Source organism: Gavia stellata, chromosome 9, assembly GCF_030936135.1.
Source record: "Gavia stellata isolate bGavSte3 chromosome 9, bGavSte3.hap2, whole genome shotgun sequence".
NCBI classification, from domain to species: Eukaryota; Metazoa; Chordata; class Aves; order Gaviiformes; family Gaviidae; genus Gavia; species Gavia stellata.
Genome location: NC_082602.1, coordinates 26,986,631 through 27,008,735, shown reverse-complemented (window position 1 = coordinate 27,008,735; position 22,105 = coordinate 26,986,631). Strand labels below are relative to the sequence as shown.

General features: G+C 52.7%; 3 protein-coding genes across 3 annotated transcripts; all 3 read left to right on the top strand.

The window, feature by feature from the left end:
- The first annotated feature begins 276 nt into the window (after window positions 1-276).
- CALHM3 (calcium homeostasis modulator 3) lies at window positions 277-3,173 on the top strand. The gene is made up of 3 exons (XM_009820909.2): window positions 277-563; window positions 1,479-1,734; window positions 2,712-3,173. The coding sequence occupies exons 1-3, from the start codon at window positions 277-279 to the stop codon at window positions 3,171-3,173; spliced, it is 1,005 nt and encodes a 334-aa protein (XP_009819211.1).
- Window positions 3,174-9,541: 6,368 nt separating this feature from the next.
- On the top strand, window positions 9,542-12,002 carry CALHM1 (calcium homeostasis modulator 1). Its single transcript, XM_009807221.2, has 2 exons — window positions 9,542-10,090; window positions 11,535-12,002. Exons 1-2 carry the CDS (start codon window positions 9,542-9,544, stop codon window positions 12,000-12,002), a joined length of 1,017 nt encoding a protein of 338 aa, XP_009805523.2.
- A 5,978-nt stretch (window positions 12,003-17,980) lies between these two features.
- Window positions 17,981-19,023, top strand: CALHM2 (calcium homeostasis modulator family member 2). Its single transcript, XM_009807219.2, has 2 exons — window positions 17,981-18,523; window positions 18,607-19,023. Exons 1-2 carry the CDS (start codon window positions 17,981-17,983, stop codon window positions 19,021-19,023), a joined length of 960 nt encoding a protein of 319 aa, XP_009805521.1.
- The last annotated feature ends 3,082 nt before the right edge of the window (window positions 19,024-22,105 follow it).

The following is a 22,105-nucleotide window of genomic DNA, read 5'->3' as shown; positions in this document are numbered from 1 at the left end:
ATCTGCTCACCTAGAAAAGCTACCAACTGCCCCAGAAGATAAGCACTGGGTGAGACACAGACCTGTGAAAGCTGTGTGCCACTGGGGAAGCCCCAGCACAGGGTTTTCCCCCTGCCACAGCAGCGGTCTTCCATCCCCATCTTCCTGCCCCGACCGACTGCAGGCTGAGCTGCGTTTCCCCACCCCGCAGCAGCAGAAGCAGGGGCAAAGGGAGACGGGCTGTGCCGGGCAGCCCAGGGATTTCCCAGGAGGAGCACTCCTGGCCAAAAGAACACGATGGACCGTTTCCGGATGATCTTCCAGTACTTCCAGTCCAACTCGGAGTCTGCAATGAATGGAATCTGTGGGATATTAGCCCTGGCTAGCGTAAAGATGTATACCTGCTTTGACTTCAGCTGCCCCTGTCTGCCCCAGTACAACATGGCATACGGCTTGGGGATCATGTTTGTACCCCCTGTCGCCCTCTTCCTCTGCGGCCTCATCCTCAACAGACAGTCCGTGGTGATGCTGGAGGAGTGGAGGCGACCGCAGGGGCGCAGAAAGAAGGACCTAGCTGTCATCAGGTGGGGTTTGCACCAGGAGTGGCATCCCTCCTTTCACCTCCCGCTTAGCTATCATAGCTTTGATCCTCCTGGTAATCAATTTTCTTCTAAGCTTAGCTCCCGAGACCTTTCCCCATGAGCCTGGAGGGGCAGGAGCATGGTAAATGCATTTACAACAGCAGAAACGAAGGCAGAGCCTCACCCCATCCCAGCAAAGGAGGGCAGGAGCACCTCGACACCAAGGGCTGGATTTATGCTGCCACCCTGGGAAACTGTGTAGCTGCCTGCCCTGTCGTGCACACGCAGAGTTTCTCCTGGGGCTTACACGTGCAAAAACATGAGGCATTTCCACTTAAACGTGCAGAAAGAGTGGCATTTCCATCACAGTTATTCTTTATCAATAGCCTTGAGGTTTCCCTCCCTTCAGCTGAGTTTTTACTGACTTCCACTGGTGGAAGGGAGAAGAGAATAACATTCAATCTGTTAAATACGAAGTTTTACCCAATGCAGGTTGGCACAGAGTGGGGCACAGAGTAGGGCAAGAAAGGCTGCCGAGAAAACGGATTTTCTAGGAAGAAACTGAGCTGATGAGGAAAGAAAGAAAGAATGAAGACAGCAAGGGAGAGCTGACAAGGATTTGTGCATGGGAGATATAAGCATACAGTCAAGGCAAGCACATAATGAGACAACCGTGCACCGCATCGAATGCAGGCAGCATGCAGAGCACTGGCACAGATCTCACTGGGAGGCAGCACCAACAAAGAGATCCCAGAGCAGAGAAGACATTAGCTGGAGCAATGCTGGGGATAGTCCTGGGAGAGAGCTCCCTGGCTCCAGGAGGGCTGTTCGGCATAGGGCAGCCTGTGTCCCTCAAGAGTCTGGATGAGGACAAAGCTCCCAGCATTTACCCACTCACTTGTCTCTCTCCTGCCCCAGGTACATGTGTTCCTCCATCATAGAGCGAGCCATGGTTGCCCCTGTCATCTGGATCATAGTCACTCTCCTGGATGGCAAATGCCTGATCTGCGCTTTCAGCGGCTCTGTGGATCCCGAGAAGTTTGTGGGCTTCCCCAATGCCAGCCCAGTGCAGGTGCAACAGCTGCTGGCCAAGGTGCCCTGCAAGGACGACGAGCTCATGAGGAACAACACGTCCCGCAAGGCAGTGTCCAGGTACCTGCGCTGCTGGTCCCAGGTAGGTCACTGCTGGCAGAGTCACCCGTGTCGGTGAGGTGTGCAGGGCAGGCATCATCTGCTCTTGCTCTCCCATGATTCAGCATAGCTTCACCACAGTCAGCCTGGGAGCAAGACTGCTCTTTGCTTCTTTATGTCCCAAAATGTTGCCACCCCCAGTGATAATCTCCAGAGCCACTTGGGTAGGGAAAAGGAAGGAAATAACGGACATTTTAATTAACAGAACTTTGTTTCTAGAAGAACCAGCAACTTCTAAATCCAGATAATAAAAAGCAGGTTGCAAGGAAAATGGGGGTCTCCTAAGGCCCTGTCTGTTCCATGTCGGAACACCTTTCTAACCACAAACCTCACAGATAGGACCTGCTGTTTTAAGGACAGTGCAAGCTGAGACAGACAAAAGCAGCTTGCTCAGGAATGATAGGAGAACAGGACATGGTGGGGAAGGAAGTCCTGGGCCAGCCCCTGCTCTTGGTACAGGAGTGCCAGGTCAGGGATGAGGGTGGGAGGGCATTGAAAACAAGCCCTTCCTTCTTACCCAAGGAAGGTGCGTGTAGTCTGGGCTGTCTTCACCCTGCTGCTGAGACTCCTGGGCCCTGGAGCCGGTGTAGGTGGCAGATGAACGGTCACTGGAGATAAGTGAGTGCCAACCGGAGAGCACTGAAGTCCCCTTCCCCTGGGGCACTCCTGTGCTCAAAGCAAATGCCTGGCTGCTCCAGGCTAACTTTGCAAACAGTTACCCTACTGAACTACTGATGCACAGATAAATGTCCTATATGCACTGGGAGGAGATTACGCCAACCCTCTGAGTGCAGTTTGGGGGTGCTGGACTTCAGGGATAAATCAAGGATGGGAGTCCAGATATGCCACATCTCCCCTCCAGCTGCACAAATTCCCTGTCTCAGACATACAGGCAAACAGCTCATGCCTGTCCTTGTGCCTGTCTTGCTCCTGTTCCACTGCTTATTTCTTATCACCCAGGCACTGGGCTGGAGCATTTTGTTGATCCTTATCATAGCAGCTTTCCTCGCCCGCTGGCTCAGACCTTGCTTCAACCAGGCCACCCTCCTGCAGGCACGTCACTGGAGCAACTACATTGACATCGAGCAAAAGATTTTTGAGGAAACCTGCTGTGAGCACAGCCAGCTCTTTGCTCACAAATGCATCCTCCACTTCTTTGAAAGCATGCGGCAAGAGATCAAACTGCACAGCTTCAGCTTGCCTAGGAAAGGAGAGGGGGTTGAAGGAGAGGAAGATCTTCTCCAGGGCATCACAGACCAGGACCAGGTGAATAAACTTCTGAAAATGTGGTACTATGAGAAACCTCCCCTGGATGTCAGCCAGGTGGCCCAGAAGCATCCCTTAGTGCAAGACAGATCCTCTCTGCCCTGGGCAGACAGCCCTGGTACCCAGTCCAAATTCCCCCAGCACACTGACGTGTGAAGGGGGCTTTGTCATGCAGACACCGAAGGGGCACTGCCATACCTCTGCACAAAGCAAGGACCAGCGGGTAGATGACAGTGGTGCTCACATCTTCCTCCAAAACCTCAACCTCAAAGGCTCTGCTCCAGGTCGTGCCTAGTAAAACCTCCAAAATAAGCCAGCTCTGAAGATCCAAAGGTGCCAGACTCAGTCACTGTTAATGACATTTCTCAACCAACGGCTCGGCGTAGCACTTTTGTCATATTAAAGAGTTTGCGGCTCCTTACAGCTGTGATAAAACCCTTCTGGCTTGAGGAAGGGTTTAACCAAGGCAGCAACATCTGGCTGCATGTGCAAACCGACTGCAGCGGCAGCTTCACAGAGGTGTGAGGAGCTCCTGCCCGGTTCAGTGAAACCTGGTTCAGAGCGTTACCAGTGCTGACACTGAAATTATTTAACTGGCAACTCTTTTAGTACCACACCAACATGTTTACTCAAAAAGAGAAAACCACCTCCTACGTCTTCCCATCTGCTGAGCTGCCCCCAGCCCAGCTGCCGAACTGTTCAGCCTCCCTCTAACAACCCGTCAATACTTCCATGCGTTTTCGAAACAAAATACGGGAACACACTGAAATTCGTGGAGCATCAAAAATTTAATTGAAGATATCTCTGGATAAGTGTCTCTGGATTGGGTTGGATTTGCAGAAGGAAAAGGAAATGGAGGCTTTGCTTAACATATCCAGAGCCACAGGACTGTGCTGGGGTTCAGGTGGCTGCTCTAAGCACTGGTATTGGGCCATGGAAAGGATACACTGACTCTGCCAGAGAAGAAGTCTGAACACAGATTTTAAACACTCTCCTGCTAGATTTCAGTACAAACCGATCAGTCCAGAGGCTCATCCTTGCTTCACCTAGTTGGGCATTTCCATCCTTAGTTTCAAAACTGTTTGAATGTAACCTTAGCCTCTAATGCTAATTACTTTCTTACCTGCCTTTTTGCAGCCCCTGTTGTAGATGGTGCCAACCGTGGTGCCAGTCTGACTGATACTTCTGCCCAGTATTGCTGCTTGGATGCATTAAACTCTTCACTGCAAACTAACCCAGTACAGACACATATATTCCTCCAGGCTGAGGCTCACACTGATGCCCGCTTTGTCCCTGGGAGTGGGGGGTGCAAGGTGGAGGGGATGGGGGGGGGGGGGGGGGTGAAGAAGAAATGTCTCCTTGGCTGTGCATGGATAGATGGGGCAAGCAGAGCCTCCAGGAGGAAAGAAGAGGGTGGGAAAGGGGCAAAGAAACCTGCCACCACCTTGTGACTAAATCCAAAACGAGGGGTCGAATGGAAAACATGTATTAATCCCCCAAATTAACTTGTCGAGCTGCTGGGAGGTGGGTCATCTGCTCCCCAGGATGCTTGTGTGCACGGGGTCAGGGAGGGAGGAGATGCTTGGCAAAACACAGGGAGGCCAAATAACTCCATGGCCCACCCGTGGGCAGCTGCACCCCTCTGCCAGCTGAGGCCCAGCCAGGAGCTGCGGGATGCAGAGGGATGGGCTGCAGAGCTTTTCATATTTGCATAGCAAAATCAGTTCAGGCTGAATCTCTGATCTCCCCTGGATGGGCTCAGGGAGGGCACAAAGCCAGCTGTGGCCCGTGCTGGTTGGGAATAAGACAGTGGTCTTCCCAGGAGCTCTTTAGGTCCAGGGAGCTTCTGAGCTCTCTTTTGAAATCAGTACTGCACTTTGAATTTTGTCTCTGGTTTACTTTTATCAGACACAAGATCACAAATCTCAGGCTGAGACTCGGTTCGGAGTTACCACTCCATGCTAGTCAAATCAGCTGTTTCCCTAACCAGCTCAGAGCAGAGGTCCGCAGCTCCGCTTTGCATGCTGCTTTCCATGTTCTCAGGTTTTAAGTCATCCCAGAGTGGCCAGAAAATACAAAATTCAAAAAAGGGGAAGAGGAACAGCTTTGTTATCTGTATCGGGAGGAAGAAAACCAGAGGATTTAAGAGCACTGCCATAGACTTTTGCAGGTCTACAAAGGCTCACACACTGCTGGGAGAGTCAGCCTGGTCACAGAGTAGCTCCAGTTGGACAGGGCTGTGGGTGTTCATCCCTCCCAGCCTCCATGAGTCCCGTGCTGTGTTCCCCTTTGAAGCCAGAGAACTCTTCTCCATTGCGGAAAATGGTATCTGGCACCCCATGACAAGAGGCAACAGGCACAAACCCAAAATGCAGGAAATTCCATTTAAACAGAAGAAAACACTTATTTACTTTGAGTTTGATGGAACAGGCTGCCCAGAGAGATTGTGGCACCTCCCTCCATGGAGATATTCACAACCCTATTAGACGTGTCCCTGAGCGTGCTTTGAGCTGGGAGTGTGGACCAAGCAATCTCCAGAGGTCCCTTCCCACCAGCTCTGCTAGGGGTGTATACCCTCCTGTGGAAGCGGGAGCAGAGAGGGTCGTTCACAAACTTTAGCAGCTCTCTGTCTCTCAGGGCTGACCTACAGACATGTCTGATGTGCTCAGGGATCCTCACCTGCCAAAAGCCCCTGAAACAGCAGGGCTGACTGCAAAGCCAACTTCCCCAATCTCTTGCCAAACTCTCCTGATGGGAATTGTGACCGTCTCCTCTCTATATCCTACACTGAGTGGGATACACAAAGCCCTCCCTGACTCCCTGGCTTGGTGTTTGTCTTGGCGTTCAGGTGCAGGACCCCACACTGGGAGGGACTTGGGCATGTACCATCTCTCCCAGGACCCAGTTTCCAAAGCACAAACAGGTTGGATCATGGGAGGAAGCACCAGCTCTGCCTTCTCTTGCAAATTGGTTGGAGTGAACTTTCTGTTGGCAAGCTCATGAAAACAAGGTCCTCCCCAACAAGTCAACACAGAAAGACAGACCCAGGCATCGACTTCTATGGGCTCTGTTTTGAATCCCACTGACTTATTGTTGGCTTCAATGAGAACTGCCAGTGCTGTACCCCAAGCAGGCTCAGACCCCTCATTCATGTTTAATGAAAGGCAGAGTTTTCCTGGAGATCAAAAAGCTCTCTGCTTTTTACAAGGTTGATTCATGCAGGCTTTGATGTGAACTGCCCTTCAAAAAGCCACTCACCAGGTGAACAGGGAAGCCAGCCTGAGCTCTTAGCTAGCAATACAATAAGCCTCATCTATATTCATGCAGCCAAATCTCTTCCCATTTGATGAGATCATGCAATTAACCTCTCCACAGCAGGCAGAGCTAAGACTGACCAGGTATTACCCATGCGCTTTGTGTTCACCTCTGTGGTGGCATCTCAGGGTGAACTTGGCATTACCAACTGAGCCCCAGGGCTGGTGTGGGGGGAGACGTCAGAAACTGCAGCGCTGACTAATGGTCAAAACACCTGGTTTGGCTTCCTACCTCTGTACTGACGCACTGCAAAACCTTGGGGAAAAGTATCCCCTGCGTGCCGCCCACCTATGTACAGCTTGCCTTGGTGACATGTCTCACAGCCACCAATGCAGCCACACTAGTGCCCAGACAGCCAGATGTATCTCAGTACTCATGTCAACAGCACAGGTGGTGCCTGGACTGGAGGGTCTGAACACCTTGCAGGTAGTCAATATTGCAACCATCTGTTTTACAGCCACTTGTAGTCCTAATATTCCCCCATATTTTGGCCAGCTTGAGCGAGCAACCTAGTGCATCAAAGCTGCTTTGTGAACTCGGAATAGAAATGCAGGAGAGCACCAACAGCACAATTGTGGTGGGTTGACCTTGGTTGGATGCCAGGTGCCACCAAGCCACTCTATCACCCCCCTCCTCAGCAGGACACTGGGGGAGAAAATAAGAAAAAAACTCATGGGTCAAGATAAAGGCAGTTTAATACAGCAAAAGCAAAGGCTGCGCATGGAAGCAAAAGAAAACAAAAGATTTATTCTCTACTTCCCATCAGTAGACAATGTCCAGCCACTTCCCAGGAAGCAGGGATGCAGTACGCCTAGCGGTTGCTCCGGAAGACAAACATAAATAATGAATGCCCCCCCTTTCTTCTTCTCTTAGCTTTTATTGCTGAGCAGATGTCATATGGTATGGAATATCCCTTTGGTCAGTTTGGGTCAGCTGTTCTGGCTATGTCTCCTCCCAAGATCTTGCCCACCCCCAGCCTGCTGGTGAGGGGGAAATGTTGGAGACACAGCCTTGATGCTGTGTGAGCACTGCTCAGCAATAGGCAAAACGCTGGAGTGTTGTCAACACCTTTCTAGCTACCAATACAAAGCACAGCAATATGAAGGCTGCTAAAGGAAAAATAAACTCCTTCTCAGCCAGACCCAATACAACAATCCACTTCTTTTAGGTTAGTGCTATAGGAGCTAAGCCTGGCCCAACTGTAGCTATCACATCTCATTAGTGTTTGTCTCAGTGCTGGCAGGTTGGGGAGGAGCCTGTCTGATCGGCTCTGTGCGGGCAAATGTGCACAGCATCTCTGCACTGGAAAGCCCTCAGGTCTGCAGAGCTGACAGCAACGAGCTGAACTGAGCCATGCCCTTCTGAAAGGGAAGAGGGATGAAAGTGATGGGGAAGTTTTGCATCCCAGTATCAACACGTGGGACATGTCCACCACAGACCTGAGCTGGCTCTGCCCGGGCGGCTCCTGGTACACAAAGAGCAGGGAGGGCAATGCAGGTATTCAGGTCCGCTTGTGTCCAGATCACCTGGTGTTGCTACTGAGTTAATAAGCCCAGGTAAAGTGGCATGGCTAAACTGCCAGCAATCCCGTGCTGTACAGACCAGCTAGCCCAGCACCTGGCTAGCTCAGTCCTCCCTGCACCATGCACTGGTTGCATGGGAAACATGCCCTTAGGCACCTTAGCCTCAGGTCAAGGCATATGGCCAAATCCCAGCTCCAGCCCCTCCTGCTAAATGGATGTGCATTGCTGGCTCAGGTAGCCCTTACTCTGCCCTTCCTGGCAGGATTCGAGTGATCTTCAGAGGGGTGGCAGCTCCACTGCACCCTCAGCACCAGGGGCTGCTGGTACCTGCTGGCCGGAGGGGCCCGAAGGGTCCTGCACATCCCTTCTGCACAGACCTGGTACCGCTGGGAAACACGGTCCCTCGGGAGACAGAGGCTGCCCTTGGGCCAGGGAGGTCACTGGCAGGATTTACACATCCTCCTTATACTACCTATTCCTGCACATCCCAAATTTATCAAGGGGCTGGGATCATACCCACAAGAGGGGGCTGCAAGAAAATCGTTCAGCTTCCATCGCTGCCATTCAGAGCAAAGTGCACTCAAGCCCTTCAGAAATACTCACTGAAAGTGGGTGAAAAGAAGAAAAACCTGAATCTCAGAGCTCTGCTGGGCAGGGAGCATGTCCTGGGAAAGCAGAGGCACCCAGGGCTCAGATGCTTTCAGCAGGACCCACCTGCGGAGCAGGGTGCGTCCTCTGTGTCCCTCTCTCCTTTCTCTGCCTGTTTTTCTCCAGCCCTAAAGCCAGGAAAAGCACTATGTGCCTCTGGATGTCACCAGACTATGCCAGCCAGGGTTTGAAGGATATTTTAGCAAGCCCCGAGGGCACAGGCTGTGAAAACCAAGTAGCTACAAGTGTCATCTTGTAAGTCTGGCTGAAAGGCGGACATTTGTAGGATGGAGTGGAGTGAATAACAGACTTTGGCAGTACAGACACAACATCCCAGGGCACTGAGAGCTTTACCCTTCCTTCCTCTGCCTTTCCTCTTCTTTTCCTTTCCCTCTGCAGAATAAAACAGAGAAAAGGCATTTCCCAGTGAAGCAGAAGCAGGTACAGACCAGGGGGCTGGCAGACCTGTGAGGCACTTCCATTAGATGCTGCTGGCACAATGCAGACGTGGAGGGAGGGGGGAAGCGCTGGTGCCCGCTTTTTCCTGTGTGCTGGCACCGCAGAGGTGGGGTGTCCCGTTTGGCCCTGGGAGGAGCACCACCTCCTGCATTTGCAAACAGGTTCACAGAGGCAGATCAGCCAACTCCCCTTTCTGCCCAGGACACAGATTGCTCTGGGGAGGACACAGCCATGGTAATACCTGCACCCTCCAGCCAAGGGGACCGGTGACTGGGAGACTGCAGAAATGAGGATGTGGAGAAGAATGAGGTGAGGTTTAGCAAACCAGAAACAACCCAGGTCCCACAGACCCAAGGAAGAGCAGGAGGAAGCAAACTCTGAAGCTTTGCAAGCAGCAAAATCAGCAGAAAAAATTGTTTTAATTTTCTGCTTTAAATACTGGGGCTGTAAGAGCGCATAAATGAATCAGTGAACTGCACAGTTGTTGATGCCCAACTTTGAAGAGGGAGGTTGAAAGAATGAAGTAAACCAAGGCCACAGCTTGGACCCCGGTGGGGGGAGGAATCACATTAAGGGAAGATGGACAAGTTTCGGATGGTCTTCCAGTTCCTCCAGTCCAACCAGGAGTCCTTCATGAATGGCATCTGTGGGATCATGGCCCTTGCCAGTGCCCAAATGTACTCAGCCTTTGATTTCAATTGCCCCTGCCTGCCACGCTACAACCTGGCTTATGGGCTGGGCATCCTCCTGGTGCCCCCGTTCATCTTGTTCCTGCTGGGCTTCGTGCTGAACAACAACGTCTCCATGCTGGCGGAGGAGTGGAGGCGGCCCCGGGGCCAGAGAGGGAAGGACCCGGCCGTCCTGCGCTACATGTTCTGCTCCATGGCTCAGCGGGCCATGATCGCCCCAGTGGTCTGGGTCTCAGTGACGCTGCTGGACGGCAAGTGCATCACCTGCGCCTTCTGCACCTCGGTGCCTGTGGAGACCCTGGGCAATGCCAGCCACCCTGGTCTCTCCCAAGGGGAGATGAAGCAGGTCCTTGCCCGCATCCCCTGCAAAGAGATCTACGATGGACAGGAGCTCATTGACAATGAGGTGGCTGTCAGGTACCTGCGCTGCATCTCCCAGGTAAGAGGCATCATGGCTGTGCCCTCGCTGGTGGTTTAGGGTTAGGCACTGCCAGCCTTAGCTCTTCCTTCGAGGGAATCTCCTTGTTGAAATCAGGCTGCAGGAGGAGAGACTGGTGATTTCACAGGGGTACAAGGTGTTCAGACTCAGCTCTGGGGAGTTATGCCTCCAGTGAGGTGCAGAGGCTGAAGCTGCAGGTCACCCTGATAATTTGGTCTCCCCTCCTGCCTGGGCAGCCTGGGGCTGCAGGGCAGCGATGCACAGCCAAGCTGTATGCAGAGATTTATTTAGAGCAAGTTTACAAGGGGCTGATGTGGGTGTTACTTAGTGGCTGGTGGGCTGTCACCCCCTCCTGTAACCACCAGTTGTCCACAGTTGCTCTTGCTGCTTATTATAACGTGTGCAAGCGATGGACTGACAACCGTCTATGCCACTTGTCTCTGCTGCTTGCATGGAAACAGCCAGCGTGTGTTTATTAACCACCCCAGGGAACCACAAATGAAGAAGTGCCACTAACTGCTTGTCCCATGCTTAAATCCTCTCAAGCCCTCTGCTTCTGGCCACATTGGAGAGAGGATGGTCTGACCCACTCTGGTCACTCATGTACTCCTGTTCAAAAGCAGCTCCTCTCCCTGACCTCCTTAGGGCAGACAGGAATTATTATCCCCAGTTTAAGAGAAATGGAGGCACAGGGACTTCTCCAAAGACACAAAGCAGATTTTCCTGGGTAGACCCCAGTTACCATCTGCTGGGAAGCACTGGGAACTGCAAAACAAGAGGTGCCACCTAGATACCCCCCTCCCAGGTGCTCTTTTAGGGGGCTGCATTTACAGTGGGGTTCACCCTCGCGAGCTGTGCCTGCACAGCCCGGTGGCACCCTGAGCTGAGACTGATGGTGAACAAGACAGACCGGGCCTAGCTCTGCCCTCATCTCACCGTTCCTGTCAGACCCCATTAACAGGGAGCCTGTCACCACTGCTCACCCACGATAGGTGTTACTAAGTCCAACAGCTAGAGAAAAGGGTTAGTCAGCTGCATAAAGCCAGGGAGTATCTGGAACGACATTAGCTGCAGGTCAGAGGACACACTAGACCAAGGTGAGGCACGGCTGTATCAGAGGCAGGACCGAGGGCTGGGTGCAGGATTCGGTCTGTGTTATTTATGTTATTCAGTGTTATTTACGGTCACTGCCTGCTGATGCTGTACACAGCGAGAAGCGGAGAGGTGCTGCCTACGTGGGTGCATTGAGCACAATTTCAGCCCAGATGCACTGACATGGTACGTAGGGTCTGGCATTTGCAATGTAAATGCAGCCAAATGTCAAACAGCCCAAAGTGTAGCCAGGCTCGTTGGAAGCCCATGGGGCTCCTGCCGGCTGGTGGGAAGTGCTGGGCGCATGCTCTGCCTGCCTGTGATGGGTCCGGTTCCCCCCTTGTCCCTGCAGGCTCTGGGCTGGTGCTTTGTGCTGCTGATGACCACGCTGGCTTTCTTGGTCAGGTCCCTCCGGCCCTGCTTCACCCAAGCCGCCTTCCTGAAGAGCAGGTACTGGTCCCACTACATCGACATCGAGCGCAAGCTGTTCGACGAGACGTGTGCGGAGCACGCCAGGAGCTTTGCCAAGGTCTGCATCCAGCAGTTCTTTGAGGGCATGAGCACGGACCTGGCGGACACTTGCTGCCACCCACCCAGGAAAGCCCCTGCTGATGTGGGGGAAGCTGCTGAGAAGCTCTTGGGCATCACTGACCAGGGCACCATGAACACGGCCCTGAAAAGCTGGCACAGATGCAAGCCCCCGCTGCACCTCCACCCGCCTGCCCTCGCCAGTGGCAACGGCTGGGCAGGGGATGGGCAGCCCCCTGCACACCCCCCTGTGCCCCGAAGGGAGGCAGCTGCCTACTACAGCCGGGTGTGAGGGGGCGCAGGGTTTTGCGGAGGCAGAGCCGAGCTTTTGGGAGAGGGGCTGCAGAGAGGGCGGACAGGCAGGCGTCCGAGCTGGCCAGAAGCGAGGGGCAGCACCACGGGGGCTGCAGGAGGATGGGGCACCCAAAGGGCTCAGCAGTGCCGGTGCGATCCCATCTGCTCCCACATCCAGTATTACAGCATCAGTAAGGCAGGCAATGAGTTTTGTGCTGAACGGGGCAGCTACCCAAGGCCGCGATGGACAAGCCCCAGCGATGCTGAAGGGCGTGATGCGGCAGCCAGACGGACGTGCCGTGTGTCCCACACCATCAAGCACCAGGTTTGTGTTGTGGCGGTTGCCAAGACAGACACTACCAGATGTGCAGAACTTCCTTTCTTTCACCACGTGCTCAGCCCTGGGCGGCGCACATGGGTTTAGGCAGTATTAAAAATCCCCTGGTGGGGAAACAAGCTGGGGGTGCCTCTTTCTCACGCCAAGCTGTGAAACCCCAAAAGTCTCCCCATTACCCCTCCACACACCACATCCCCACAGACACACATGGCTTCCAGGCCAAGGAAAGCTTTAAAATAAATTTGACCCAAGCAACAGGCTAGTGAGGGGGCATCCCATATTGCATTACACGTGACGGGAATGGCATGGTTCAGTGTCACAGGTACTATTCAACGAGGAGCCCACAGAGAAGCAGTGTCTAGACAAGGAGAGAGGCTATCGCTCAGCAGCACGGAGGGTGCCACGAATTTGCTGCAGAACAGTTTGTTCTTGCAATTTTACCTGGATGCCTCTCTGACACAAAGACTGATGTTAAAAACCCACCTGGGTGTTTGTTTAAGGAGCCAAATAAATAATTCAGGCTTACTGTTCAAGCTCTGTGCTCAGACACAAGGATTTATAAAAGCTATTTACAAAAGCTGTTGGCGTGCATTTATTTGAATGCAATGAAAAGGGCTGGGGGGGACCCCAGCCAAGCCTGGGGTGCTGAGGCCACATGAGTGGGGGCATTTTGCCAGCGTGTCTCGGCCAATGGCAAGCTGGTCCTGGCCCTCGGAGGAGAAGCCGGAGAGGCACCGCTGACCCTACGCAATACCAGGTTACTGCCCATTTCCATAGAAACTGAGGATGGCAGGATGCAGGGCCTCGAGGTCACTATGGAAATCGCAGCCCGGAAGAGCGTTCCGTGGTGGCCCTGATTTTATTACTAATACGCAGAAGGAAAACCCCTTTTGACAGACGAGTTTTACCCCTGCCACATCCCTTTTGAAATGTTCATCCCCTTGAAATTTCTGCTGCCACGTTCTTTTCAAACCAACTTATTACAGCTGGCTGGTAACTGAGGTGACTGTCGTTTACATAAACCTTAATTATCAGTGTGTAACTCCGCCGAGGCTGTGGGAAGAGGAGAACAAAGGACCAAAATGACGAGGAAATTCTCCGAGATGCTGTGAGAGAGCCTTAGCAAGCCCGTAGTCAAGGGCAGGCTGAATCTGGCTGACTCCCAGGAGAAAGGAGCGTGACACAGATTTATCATTAATTTTCACACCCCAAACTTTAATTAAGGCACCTGCCTAGAAATTAATAGGCACAAAACCTGATTTACAAAGCAAAAGGGATTAAAAGATAAAGAGTGTTTCCACTCCTATTATTTGCAGTTCAGCGCTGTTAATGGCTCACCAAGAAAGGTGCACTCAGAGTCCCCACAACGGTGACCAGCATGCAGGGCTGGCAGGCTCCATGGCAGAGCCATTAAGATACCAAAAAACCAGCGTGCATTTGCAAAAAGAAGCTTTTGGACTTTTAATTTAGATGTTTAGGATCAGAGCTCTGCCCCCATGCAGCAATTTCAGCAGTCGCAGAGAGTCCCTGCGCCCTAGGCAGGGTGTCCTCGCTTTCCTGGATTTTGGGGACATTGTTCATGGCCTTCAGGAGGAGACCCCTCGTTAGGGAACCTGACACGGCCCCTGAAATTTCAGCCCGGCTGCGGTCCCGGCGCTGAGCCCAGTGAGCAGTAGCACCCCGAGCACGGAGCGAGCCCCAGGGCCCCCAGCCAAGCCGGCAGGCACCGGGTGGGAGGGGAGCCAGCCCCAGGTGAGCGCGGAGGTGTGGGAGTGCCAAGGGGTGCACCGCACCCAAACTTCTGGGAGCTGCAAAAACCTGTCAGGGACCCCAGATCTGGGGGTAAGAAGGAGGACTCGGTCCAAAAATCCCAGCTGAACTGCTGATGCTGGGCTGAGCTTAGCTTTGCTCCAGGCAGAGGGGAATACGGGTGTTGCTGAAGATTTGCCTGTGCTGAAACATCCTCTGGGGAGGGCTGAGTTTAACCCCGGACACAGCGACGAGGAGGCTAGGGAAGGAGGACGGGGGCCTCCAGCCTCTGCAACAGGCTAGGCGGGAGCTGGAGCTGAGGGACAGACTCCTGAGAGGAGAGAGCGACACAAGGAGAAAGTGAGGCGCGCTCGGCTGCCTTGCAGGCATTGCTCCGCAGAGGAAGCAGTAAGCGGAAAAGCTGAGCCAGGCAGGAATGCACAGCGCTCGCCAAATTGCGGACTATACCCAGCCCTGCACGCATGGCTCCCCCGGCCCCGCTCAGCCCCCACTGCCCCATGCAGCAGCCCCTCTGCTCGGTCGCAGGAAGCAAAACCTGGCCGCCCCACAGAGCTCATGACGGCGGGTTCCTGCTTCTCCCGAAAACCCACTCAGGCTGGCGTCTTCCCCACTGGCTCAGCTGGCTCCCATGCACAAAAGCAGCAGTTCCTGCCCCTTCACGTGGGACCCAGAGCTTCTCCCATGCATAACTGCATCCCCAGGGGACCATAGGGGCTGCTTCCAACCCCCAGGCTGGGGGGCTCCAGCATTTCCCCTGTGCACCCCAGCAAGGCGCCCCATCGCTCCCATCCTCCAGGCAAACCCAAGGACGTCCCAGCCAGCCTTTGCACAGCTGCATCGCTGGTCTGAAAAAGGACGATGTGCTTTTTCCAGTGACTCATTCTCAGCCTTTCCTTCCCTTCCTTTTTTTTTTTTTCTTTTTAAAGGCACAACCTCAGCCTTGCACCCAGCAGAAGCCAAGCGCCTGCTCTTCGCCCCACCCAAGAACAGGGCCTGAGAACAACCTCCTCCCTCCTCCCAAAAGCCGACGGCACATTGCAGACTGAAAAAGGAAGCTGCCAAATTCTTAACACTGTTTTCATCAGCTTTCGCTTCGCCCATCAGCTCGGCCTCAGCCACATCCCCACTTCTGCACAGCCCCGCGCTCTGCCGGGAACCCCCTGCAGCCGAAGCAAAAACGACACGAGGGGCTGAGAAGGCTCCAGGACTGGTTTCAACAACTTTTCAAGTAAGTGACTTCATTTCTTTTCTTGCTTTCATGCATGTTTTGGGGAAAGATTTTAACAGAGGCTGCTAAAAACTTACCTGCTGCAAAAAACGTTTCCTCTCCCCTCCTACCCACCTCTCTCTCTCCCAGACAGGCACCATAACCCCCAAGCAGAGAAAGGGTAACCCCATGCCAAAGTGGCATACTCCCTTTTGCCAGCTCCTCTTATTTTTGCTTTGCTGGTTGCCAGGCACTGTCAGGAAAGTCACAGGGCCGTTTATCAGGGCTATTTGCTGGTAACCCCAATAACAGGGTTTTGAACGCCACGTGCCAGAACAAGTTTGCAGGTTTAGTGTCTGGCTGCAAACGTGGTGTACCACCATAAAGCGCAGCAGCTGGAGCTGGGGGCCGGGTTCCCGTCATGTGGCTGTACTTTTTGGTGGGTGTGTCCCCTTTGCTGAGGGAGTTTTGCATATGGAAAACTGGGAAGATGTAGGAAGACATTAAGGACTGCTTGTGTTTGAACTCACCAATATCACAACGTGACTTTAAAGGGATTGCCATGGGTCAAACACAGCAGGGAACTGAGGCCAAATTTCTGCCCCCTTTCCCCTCCACTGCCCCACAGAGGAAGGGGGTAAAACAGGATTTGGTGGGGCAGCAAATGAACCGAAGCGCAGGAGTGATTTAATGCACAGTGCACGAGCAAGCCTTGTGTAAGAGACGGTAAGGTGTCTGTCTCCTCTGCACACATGTTCCGGTAGCCTTTTCCCTGCAGCTGGGGTTGGCCCAGGGAAGCCTTGCTCCGTGCACACCGGCTGGGAGATGCCAGCATTGGGGCAGATTTCAGGGCAGCCCTGCTGTGGGTCAGGGCTCCCCGGGAGTCCCCGGACGCGTACCAATGCTGCCAGCGCTGCACAAGCTGCTGGAGACAGTTAATCCGGTGCCCACGTCCTTCCTGTCTCCAGCAAACCCCAGTGACAGCAGTTCCCCTGAGGTCAGCGGATTTCGTCACCTGGGTGAGGGCTCCCAGAGATAGCAAGGTACTTGGGGCTTCCTGAGATGAAACCCTGTGGGGATGCAGTGCAGACAAAAAGTCAGCTAAGAAATTAATTAAATGCAGCTTGGAAGTGGCATGGGGGAATGGGCATTACTGCAGATGAATACACTCTCCAATTATTTCCCTGTCCTTCAAAAAAAAAAAAAAAAAAAAAAAAAAAATCAGGGAACATGCTTTCTCCTACTTGGTTGTGAGTGCCTGCAGTCCATACAGCCCAGCCTTGTCAGTGTGGTGGGCATCCCAGTACAACCAGTGTTGTACTGGGAGAAGGGGCTGGGGGAAGCCGCACAGGTGAAGGGCAGTGAAATGCATCTCTGGCACTGAGGTATGAAGGTCGAGGCGCCCAATTTCAGGCCAGCAGTTAGAGGCTGAGCCAGGACTGCAGGCCAGGACAGGGAGTATGGTTATGTCAACCAACTGTGGGAGAGGAGATCCTCCTGCCACACCTAATCCTAGCAAAATCTTCTACATAATTGCTGACCTAGCTCTGTCAGCATTTGGTGTTTGTATCCTGGGTCATCAAGATAAACTCTGCTTTCTCAAAAAGCAACTTCTCTTGCTGGTAGCAACAGACCCTGAGCATCCCCTTGCCCCTGTTGATAGAGGATGCTCCTGCCTGGTCCTCCCACACCGCATCTCTCTGCCCCCAAACCTTCTGGGGCATCTCACAGCACCTCTTGCTGCCTTACAGAATCACAGAATCACTATGGTTGGAAAAGACCTGTAAGATCATCAAGTCCAACCATCAACTAACACCACCATGCCCATTAAACCATGTCCCACAATGCCTCGTCCACACATTCCTTGAACACCTCCAGTGATGGTGACTCCACCACTTCCCTGGGCAGCTTATTCCAGTGTTTCACCACTCTCTCAGTAAAGAAATTTTTCCTAATATCCAGCCTGAACCTCCGCTGGCGCAACTTGAGGCCATTTCCTCTTGTCCTGACGTACCTTTGCCTATTACTAAATATTAACTCATCAGGTCTAAAGAGGGAGATAAAAGCCACACACAGCACCTTCAAGGCAGCGCAGCACCAGCATGCATGTGCCGCACGTGCCTGGGCTGTGTGAGTCAGTGGCAGGGCTGGGGACGCATCCCAACACCAGTGGTCCAGTCCAGCTTCCCCAGTAACGCGGCATCCTCCTTCATTGCAGGCTTGGGAGACCATCGAGTGTCCGGCAGTGACGCTGACAGTAATCACCTTTGCGGGAGGTGACTAAAGCCAAAGAAAAGGAAAGACAACAAACATGCAAATGACAGGGGCAGAAACAACTGTCCCATTGGTAATCTTTGCTGCAGAGACACTTTTGAAGAGCTTAGTGGGAAACTGAAATGACTGAGGTTTCACACGTTGCTTAGCCTGAATCCCTCTTCGGCTCTTTTTGATGTATCCCTAGTATCAGCAATCAGCTCCAGAGGCTGGGACACCAGCTGGGAAGAAGGAACAGCAGTGAAGGTGGCGTGGTCCTGGAGCAGGCCTTTGCACTCCAGCTGGCCCAAGGCTATTTCACCCCGCATCGGCGTGTCCCTCAGTGCTGGGAGGTGGGTCAGCACGGCCCCCCACTGCAGTACTCGCCTCCTCTTGCCCCCGGGACGAGATGGCCGCCCTCATCGCTGAGAACTTCCGCTTCCTCTCCTTGTTCTTCAAGAGCAAAGACGTGATGATCTTCAACGGTTTGGTAGCCCTGGGCACGGTGGGCAGCGAGGAGCTCTTCTCGGTCGTCGCCTTCAACTGCCCCTGCTCCCCTGCCCGCAACTACATTTACGGGCTGGCTGCCATCGGGGTCCCAGCCCTGGCCCTCTTCCTCATCGGCGTCATCTGGAACAACCACACCTGGAACCTGGTGGCCGAGTGCCACAAGCGCGGCACCAAGAACTTCTCTGCTGCCGCCACCTTCCTCCTCTTTGGCTCCATCATGGGCCGGGCAGCTGTGGCACCTGTCACCTGGTCAGTCATCTCACTGCTGCGCGGGGAGGCTTACATCTGCGCCCTCAGCGAGTTTGTCAGGCCATCCTCCCTGGACAAGTTCCCAGCCGAGTATGGGGCCGAGGTGCTGGCCAGGTTCCCCTGTAAAGATGTGCCGGCAAACCTCACCAAGTTCAGGGACGAGGTGACACGGAGGCTGAGATATGAGTCCCAGGTAGGCATGCTGGGGAGAAAGCCACACGGAGTGGATAAGACCACCTTGCCCTGTCCTAATGCAGCCTCTCTCTTCTCTCTCAGCTCTTCGGCTGGTTGCTCATCGGCATCGTCGCGGTCCTGGTTTTCCTCACCAAGTGCCTGAAGCACTGCTGCTCACCGCTGAGCTACCGCCAGGAGGCTTACTGGGCCCAGTACCGCTCCAATGAGGACAAGCTCTTCCGCCGCACAGCCGAGGTCCACTCCAGGATCCTGGCAGCCAAGAACGTGAAGCACTTCTTTGGCTTTGTGGCGCTGGACAAGGAGGAGAAGGAGCTGGTGCAGGAGTTCCCAGTGGAGGGTGTCCAACCAAGCCCCCAGTGGAATGCCATCACGGGCGTCTACATCTACCGGGAGAACAAGGGCTTCCCCCTCTACAGCCGGCTCCATAAATGGGCCAAAGGGGTGGAAGGGAACGGGCCAAGCCCAGAAGGCCACGAAATGCTCTTTTTGGCTTCCTAAGCCAGATAGGCACTGGGAGTGGTTCCCCAGACTGCCTGGCAGGCCTATCAGTATTGGTGCACAGCTGAGAGATTCACTGGGAGTATTGCTCCCAGCAGGATTGCTTCTCTTAGTGGGTAAATAGAGATCAACAGCCTCAAGGTAGAGGCTGATAAGCAATACACTGAACTGGGGAACCCCTCCCTCAGAGACAACTGTCTCATTGCTGCTCCGGGAGAAACAAGGGGAGCAAAGAGCAGATGCACACCTTACCTCCGCGCTGCCGGTGCACCCTGCCATCTAATGCACCAGCAGAAACCTCAGGGAGCGAGAGGTGGGCATGACATTTCTAACCATGACTCCTGCAGCCCCACCCGTCTCCCCCATGGCAGGGCTAGCCCCAGCCATCCCACACACCTACTTGTTTTACCGACATTGGTATCTTCTGCAGTTGTGCAGTGCCTGTTATGCAGGCAGGTCCTGGAGCACTTTACAGGCTTCACAGCGCAGGGAAAAAGAGGGAAGCAGTGGGTAAATTCCTGTGGCAAGGGGGATGCCATGGCACCTGGGAAGGTATGGGTCAGTAATACAGCAGCACACTGAATAACTGGGAGACTAAGGCAGGAGGAATCACCAATATTCCCGGTATACAGAATGACACTCTATAATTACCAAGTTGGAATTTGGGCAGGACACCAAACTCCCTTTGTTCTTAGTGAAGTGCCTGGCAATCTCTAATGAGTCCAAACGGTTGCAACCATGAGTTTATAAACCTGGAAGATGGCACCATCAGCAGAATAGCTTTCAAGCGAGGTGGCGGCTCAGAGGAAGCAGTACCTGCAGTAAGCTACACTGCTGTCTGCAGCTCATGGCATTTCTCATTCAACCATCAGATGAAAGTCCCACTTGTTTGGGTTGCAAGTTGTAGCAAGACCTCAAACAGAATTAGTTTTACATATATGTATATATACACACATATACATATTAGTGTATATGCTATATAATTATAGTTAGTTAGCTATATTAATGGAGTATCTTTCTTCTAGGGAAAGGGGCCAAGAAACTTGCCAGCCAAAAGACCACATTACATGCACCCATCTGCTGCAATGGGACTGCAGCCCTGCAGTGACAAGGGACAGTAGGAACTGGATGGGGAGAGCAGCCCTCTCCCTACCCTTCTACCACTGAACTTCCTTAAACCCCTTCTGCTGCCTTAAATGGACCCTACAGCAGATGGTCTCTTTTACGGATTGAACTGTGTTCTGAGAAAGCAAAGCCAGAGAGGTGTAAAATTACTGCCCTCACCATGACACTGTGCTGACTAGGGCTTCAAGGCTGCTCTTCTGGCACTGCGCAGTCCCTTTTCTCCTGAGCATCAGCCCTACATACCCAACGCTGTTTCAAGAGTAGGCAGGACAATGGAGTTTGGTTTTCCTACTTGTACTGTTTCTTTATAGGTACAACTTCCTTTTACACTGTGCCGTTCACCAAAAAGCCTTAAAGAGTTCAAAAAATGACTCAAACACACAGAACTCAGAGGGGCTTTCACACATGGAGATTTGAAATAAATTATTAGATGAGAGTTATTTTTCATTGCCTTCTGAGTTTTTTTTTCAGGCAGGCACAAAAGGCATATTTTAACATTCTCTCTGAACCCAAGGACTGGGAACTTATTTTTTCTGTCTATTATATCTTCAGATCCTCTCTTATCCAGATGACCCCAGGATGTGAAGTTTTAAAGTATGACCACATATTACAAGTTAGTAACACTGATTTTTAGTTATTCTTGCAATGAGTAGCACAGATCTTGTACATCAGGATACACAATTGCAGCAAAGCAAACATATTTAGAAACTTTTTTACAAATATGTCCCCTTGCAAGAAAGAGCTGGAGGGTATTCCCTTGCATAAAGAGGCAGGAACACTGCTTAATGGGCAAGGCATCCCAGGATCCCTGTTCAGCTTCTCTCCAGATTTGCCTTGCATTTGTGGGAAGGCTTGGCTCCCAGCCTTACCATCAAGTAATCTGCAGGAAGGATCAGATGCAAGTTAAATGAAATTGCTTTAACTTGAGATGAAAGAGAGTTCATTTGTATTTCTTCTCATTGACCCTCAGGTGAGAACACGCAGACACTCATGCCACCCCCACACACAGGTCCTAGATGCAAGGTAACTTGCTGAAACAAAGCAGAATGAGCATATGCCTGTTCCTTACTTCCTTTACTTCCCTTGCCTCCCTCCTTGATAGCCCTACTTGTTTGTTTGAACCACCTCCACTCCAGTTCCTTCTCCTCCCCTTCCCTCCTTTGAAGGTAAGGGGCAAGACATGTAATACTTGGGAATGGATTTGTTTATCCTAAGAATAAACCATGAGCACAAAACAGCTTTTGCTGTTCAGGTCCCTTCTCTTCTCCATTAACCCCAGCCGCTTTCCATGTGCTGGGATAGGCTAAGGGCTTATCCAGCTTGTCTGTTTTCCCTCCCTCTTGTTGGAGAGGCATGTTTGAGTGAACAGCTGACAGCGAGGAGTGGAGCAAGCCATCTCCCCTCCTCGGCAGCCCTGAGACAGCCCTGGGCTTCTGGACCTTGTAGCCCATCAGCACCCTCACAAATATCCCTGCTGACCCCATCGCTCATCCTTCCCCAGTCATGATGCTGAGGTGAGGGACGTTACCTACGTGGCTTTTTACACCAGCGCAAGCAAATGGGCTGGGCTTGTCACTGAAATGCCAAGAGGGAAGTCGAGCTGTCCGTCTTCCTGGCATGCCAGATCATGCAGTCTGCGAGCTCACACGCTCTCTGCTTTTCCTACAAAGGCCAAAAACAACCACACTGCAGAGCAGCCTATGGGTTGCCAGTTAGGGCACACTTCCCAGCAGCAAGATGGGTTCAAACCAGGCTTTTCCAGTATGGAGAATTACACAGGTCTTTCATTTTCCCTGCTGGCTACTGTAGAGACTGTAATAGCCCCAGTAGTCAAGAAGAAACAATACCTCAAAGGGATCTTAGTTTCTATTGCAACGCTTATTTACATATTCTATTATGTAACTAATTAATCCCAAAAAAAGACACCATCGTTGCAGCTATGTTCTTAAAAAAAGCA